Source organism: Puntigrus tetrazona, chromosome 4 (assembly GCF_018831695.1).
Source record: "Puntigrus tetrazona isolate hp1 chromosome 4, ASM1883169v1, whole genome shotgun sequence".
In the NCBI taxonomy this organism is placed as follows: Eukaryota; Metazoa; Chordata; class Actinopteri; order Cypriniformes; family Cyprinidae; genus Puntigrus; species Puntigrus tetrazona.
Genome location: NC_056702.1, coordinates 7505500 through 7511504, shown reverse-complemented (window position 1 = coordinate 7511504; position 6005 = coordinate 7505500). Strand labels below are relative to the sequence as shown.

The 6005-nt window shown below is 38.5% G+C and overlaps 1 protein-coding gene across 2 annotated transcripts in view; it reads right to left on the bottom strand.

Annotated features, from left to right (window-relative positions):
* Positions 1-666: 666 nt before the first annotated feature.
* The window catches only part of smo (smoothened, frizzled class receptor), a 7267-nt gene continuing 1928 nt past the window's right edge, over positions 667-6005 (bottom strand). The window contains exons 3-12 of one of the 2 annotated variants that reach the window (XM_043237938.1): positions 5931-6005; positions 5632-5804; positions 5209-5428; positions 4992-5115; positions 4805-4897; positions 4431-4539; positions 4088-4273; positions 3825-3973; positions 3552-3683; positions 667-3397 (exon numbers count right to left, since the gene is read on the bottom strand). The exon at positions 5931-6005 is cut by the window's right edge and continues 135 nt beyond it. In XM_043237938.1, coding sequence (XP_043093873.1) covers positions 2802-3397; positions 3552-3683; positions 3825-3973; positions 4088-4273; positions 4431-4539; positions 4805-4897; positions 4992-5115; positions 5209-5428; positions 5632-5804; positions 5931-6005 — 1857 coding nt within the window. In that variant the 3' untranslated portion in view covers positions 667-2801. Of the gene's footprint in view, positions 3398-3551; positions 3687-3824; positions 3974-4087; positions 4274-4430; positions 4540-4804; positions 4898-4991; positions 5116-5208; positions 5429-5631; positions 5805-5930 lie in introns of both variants that reach the window. The other variant, XM_043237936.1, reaches the window with a different exon arrangement.

The window sequence follows — 6005 nt, the reverse complement described above, 5'->3', positions numbered from 1 at the left end:
AATTTTATAATACCAGCAAGACGAAGCGGAGCGACTTAAAACTCGCTACGTATCGAGAATAAAGGCACGGCTGTGGCGTTTAAAGACTTCTGAGGTGACACGTTGTGTGAAAACGCAGTTTTTAAAACTGGTTTTGAGTATTTTGGATGGGTTTTTCTGTGAAAACCTGGTAACCCTGGCTGTGTGTTTCCAGGCGATTCCGTGCATGCGGCTTACCTGAAGTGTCTTTGTTGGAGCAAAACAGACAAACTGGCTTTCGAGGTTACCTCTGAAACGTAAGTCACTCAACACTGGCTTCTTGTTTACTGAACTGTGGTCTTAAATCAAATATCACAGCTCGCAATCATAACTTTTACGATCTTACTTCGACATAAAGAGAGTGATAATCACTGTATTAACTTAGTTTTGACTAGAACGAACGGTAACACAAACACAGCTAAATACATTTAGTGTTTATTTCTACAAACTACGCGAAAATGTAGTTTGAAAGAAACATCCTAAGTTTGAAATTTGTACAAAATCATTCAAATCTGGAGAAAATACAGGAGTATATATTTATATAAAAAAAAAATCTATGGCCCAGTCTTTCTTTACGTGAACTAAATAAATTCAGTTTGTTGCTGAGTATATGTTTCTATCCCACTTTCTATACACTGCTACATAAATTTTTATTAAGTAATACTAGACATGATTTCCTTTTTTTTATGTGTGTAATGAAAATAACCTTGAAGCATTCAGCGTAAACTGAATCCTCTGGATTTCAGTACATTTTTATTAATGGTACGTCAATATTAAAAATATACACAAAGGAATGAGTCTCCAGCAGGAAAACAACAAAGATCACTCACGCACGTGAAAATAAAATACTATTGAGAAGGACAGACCGGCTCTCACGAGGGAATAACAGCAACAGTGAAGGGGGGAAGAAAAAAAACAGATATTAATACACAAGCATCTTCATTAAACACTTTTAAAAAAAATACATTCTTGAAGGACAGCTTCAAATTGTCAGAAAAATGCTGCACAGCTGCTTTTGTGTTAATATTGCCAGGGATATTAACAACGCTCTAAGAAAAACCGAAAAAGAACAATAATAAAATAAGTAAATAAGTTTAACATTTTTAAACAAAATTCACACCGGGAAGCAAATCCATACATGTATGAAACAAAACTCACTCAAATGGGTGTAAGGAACAAAACGTGACCTAAAGTATGTACAGTTTAAAATAATATAAAATAAAATTGGCGAAAAAACAATATAAAGTACAAAAATAATTTTGTAATAGCACTGTACAGAAATAATTGTCAATGGAAACAGAATCTTATATAACCCTTGCTATTTTTGACTACAGTTTCTTAACAAAAGCAATGCCCTTTATGTTCTCTTTTTCTCTTTGAATGAGAGAGGGTGGACTTGTTTGTGATTGCACCAGGCAATTTTTCCAAAGCAAAAAAGTAACAATAATAAATTCTCTTTTTAATAACACTTTCGTCAGTTGCTTTTCTATGTCTAAATTGTGGCCAAGGATGCTTAATTGTGAATTTTTTCAGAAGGTACAGTACAGACTGTATTTTCATTTTTCGTACTAATGGTAATATAATGGCCTATAGGCCCACTATAAACAAAAATGGTGTTACCCAACATTAAACATATTTTTTCCTATCTCACTTTAATGGGTATAGGGACGACTTTAAGCCATACGTACAAAGTTTCGTAAACCGTATGTTTATTTGTGCATGCCGACGCAGTATTATTGGCTCGACCAACGGCCTGTGTTCTGGGCACGGCTATCTCTTTGACTGACCAATGGCAGATGGCAGAAAACCTGTTCGAAAACCTCTCACCAAAGTTGGACCACAAAAATAGGAGTCGCAAAGAAATTTTTTGACCTCCATTCAATAAAATAATCACATTAAAGCAATAGTTCACCCAAAAATGAAAATTCTCTAATTTGTTACTCATGTTGTTACAAACCTGCAAGACATTTTCTCGTCTCTGGAACACAAATGAAGTAATTTTTAATGAAATCAGAGAACTGACCGTGCGTAGACAGACAAAAGATTTTTGTGTGTTTATTAAACTTTATTAAACAATTTCTTCTTTTATATGTCAGTTTTCTGTGTCACAATGGATTTGTGTGGTACAGCTGACTCAGGAGCAGTCATAATTTTGGGTAAACTATCCCTTTAAGATCAAGATGTTGAACCAAAATTGGATTAGAGACCCAATTTTGGCAGTCTCAAAACAAAGCTTGGTAGCCTTTTTCAGAGCCACGATCTGAAGGCAAATACCAGAGATCTGAAAAATGTTAGATTTTGCTAACCAAGCGACACCTGCTCCGATAACGGCATGCTTTCTGGGTGAATCTTTTTCATTGAAAGAAGAGAAAACCTGTTTGAAAACAGCCATTTTTGTTGTGATTCCGTTTGGCAACTCCAGTGCTGCAAAAATTACACAATTCCTCTTTAAGCTTTGACCTCTCAATTGTGTGGCATGTGTTTCCAAACCGATGTCACATTAGCTCAGCTAACAAACTGAACAATACGTATGTCACCACAATCACATGTGGCATGGCACAAAATCCATGTTTAGGCACAAATGTCTTTATGACTCTTTAATAATGTTTCACAAATCCAGTTCATAATTCATATTATCGTGAGAGTTGCATAAAAAAGTATTATCCTTTAAACAAGCAGAGCCAGCACAGCAGTTCAAACCCACTTCTGCTCCAGGTTCGTTGTTTGGGATGAGTATCCAGCACCTTTCACTGCGCAAAAAGAGCACCAGCAGCTCTTAATATTTAAAAATCTGAGTCAGCATCCAGTAGCTCAGCCTCCATAAGATTGGTTCTGGAGTGTATTGGTACGCCCCTCCTGCAATCGGCCCGTGGCACAACGGCAGTCCTGCCAGCATCAATCGCGGAAGCCTCCTGTCCAAGGTACCGGAAAACCCCATTAGGTTGCCATGAAGATTGCTGGAAGCCACCCAAATCATCCTGCATGCTATCTCGTAGAGTCAGGGGATTAGCAGTGGGGAGGTTGGAAGGTTTATTGCGCAGGTATCCCAACCCACCGTACCTCTCCTGATAAGGAAGAGGACACGAAGGCCTGAATTCTGGGAAGGCTCCAGGTAGCATATCCTGTTCCTCCTGCTGCTGTCGCTGCTGCTCCCAAAGGTTAGCCACCAGACTCCGGTGACCTGGAAGTTTTGGGAGACGGGGGACTGAGCTGTGGCCAAACTCCCTCCGGTGGAAGGCAGGATTCCCTTCGTCCGCTGCAGGACCCGTTGGCCGTATTTCCTTCCTTCTCTTTTTCTTCTTCTTCTTTCTTTTCATCATTTCTGGAGAAATTTCTGCTTCAACCATCCAAAGTTTGTTCCTTTCCTCTGGAGGCGGAACTATAGGGAAAAATGCATTTATTTATTTATTTATTTTAATTTCTTCTGTTGTTGTCATTGTTAAATTATACAAAACTGCTACTACTGACCATTGGTTACAGTTAACTATTGATTATATTTTAATGAATGGCTATTTAAGAACTAGAGCACTAACCAGGTGTTCCGGTGGGCGTCACTGAAATATCCTGCGGTAAAATTGCCCCTCTTCTAGCCACCATCTTAGTCACATGTTGGGCCCATGCAGAAGACATTTCCATTGATGGCTCATTCAGGTCAAAGTTGATACCTGCTGTACATATTATTAAACATGATGTTGTTTATTTGTGTCTAAAATAGGGAGCAAAAACACTTTAAAATGTGGCTGATTGACCAGCTTTGAGGTTTTTGGAAAAAAAAAGATCTTTACAATATAGGAGGAGATGCTTACCCACAGGTCCCTCATGAGAAACGGTGTGCATGCTGAAAGACAGCTCTTTTTCTGGATCCTTCTGCAGTTCTTTTCGCTTTGAGAATGCCTTTGCAATCATTTTACTCTTCTTTATGCGTTTCGGCTCATCATCACTTCGGCCAATGATTCTTGGATGTTGAGAACACACAAAAGATTATGTAATCTCAATAAAATGCATATTAAATGTTTATTTTTTTTAATTAATGAAAAAAAAAATTTGTCTCTGTATGTCTGTTACCTACCTGAACCAGGTGCGTTTCCAGATAAGGATGGTGGCCTTTGTCCAAACCCATGTGCTCATTGCGATGCCTGTGCCAAACATTGAAAAGAGGTTGATCTTCTCTACCAGCAGACTAGGCCTGTTCTTGATGGCACACTCTGGGATCGGCTTGTTGGTCTGGTGAGCTATGGTGACATTCGCCTCACATCTGTATTCAAAACCAGATTTGTTACATGACAAACACTGGTACCCCTCTACACAACCATAAAACATTATATGGTGGAAAAGGTAACACGCATCATAAACACATGTCTATAAAATGCAACTTTGTCAAGATATGCTTGATGATAGGAAAGTAGACTCACAGTACGTATTCCCTAAAGCTTTTTTCCCACTCAGCTTGGTTGAAAAAGTCATAGAAATGGCAGCCGAAAGTGATGAAAACAAAACCAAAGGCCAAGAATCCAAAAATGCCTGAGAAATGTGGAAAAAATAATGGAATTGGTTTTACAGAATTTACATCAAGAGTAAATAATCTTTATGTATTTATTTATTAAAAGTATTTCTATTAAATATGTCATAAAAATAACATATTACAACAGCTCCAGTATAAGTACTTAATGTACACCTTTATTACTGACATTTGTACTGTCATATGAATTTTAAATTAAAATATCTTAATGAAAGCTGTCCTTGCTGTATAATATGCAAAAAATGTAAAAAGGAATCTGAAACTTACCAAGCCTCAACATCGTTTCATTGATTTTACTAGCAGCTTTTTCACTAAGCAGCCCAGGATGGTTACTTTTAATGGAAAACAATGTCATAACCCCTAGAAAACAACAGTCTTGTATCAATCCACACTGATAAAACCATGTCTTCATGCCATGCGCAACCATCAGACAAAATTAAAATATCTCTCTCACCTCGTATTAGAAAATAACCACCGACAACAAGGACCACCCCAATTGGAGCCAGAACAAACCCTGCACGGTATCTGTAGTTCTTGTAGCCAACAAAGCAAATGCCGCTAACCGAATCTCCATCCACCTGTGGAATATTTCATAGCGTCAAAAATAAACCACTGTTTATATGCTGATATCAACCGTGCAAAAAAAGAAAAAATGACAAGAGCAGCCTCACCTCTGCAATGGCCAGTATAGCAACTGTCAGAATAAAAGGAATAGACCATGTGACCAGGTGAAAATACGATGTTTTTCCAGACAGAGGCTGATGGGTGGTGCCCAGCGCTTTGAACGATGTGTGCCAGGCGTAAGTGAGCATAACAAACCAAATGACTCCAGACATTAGCGAATAATACACAATGACGAAGATAATCACGCACGACAGCGTCTCTGTGGATCTAAAGAAAAACAAGCCATGGAAAATGGGCATTATTCATACTAATTCATTTTAAATATTCATCTGGTATGATATTATTATTGTTCAGTCCAGTTACTTTTCTTGGCTATCAAATGATCCTGACAGTCAATATTTGCAATATTCAGCATAACTCTAATTTAAAGTAATCCAATCTGTGGATTTTTCCACTGGCTTCATACTTACGATGGCTCTCCAAGCCGCATAGTGTCATCGCTTTTGCACACAATCTCCTTGCGGGCTCCGTCCATGAACTGAGCGAGCCATCCAATACTTCCGATAAAGAAACATGCGTTGATGTAAAAGAGGATCACAGCGGGGTAACGGTTGGAATTCTTCCAGTCTGCGAGAAATGTGGCCTGTGGGAAATTGTAAGCAGGAATAACATCCAAAATTAAAGACTGCAGCCTAAACTTGAACTGCTTTCTGTCAGAAATACTGCACACCAGGAAGTCAGCCAGACTGAGCCTATGAGGTTCACCTACCAGCGTGAAGAAGGTACACAGGAGAGTGATGGAGCCGAAGATGGCAATGTAGTTATGCATGTCCGAGTGCTCGTC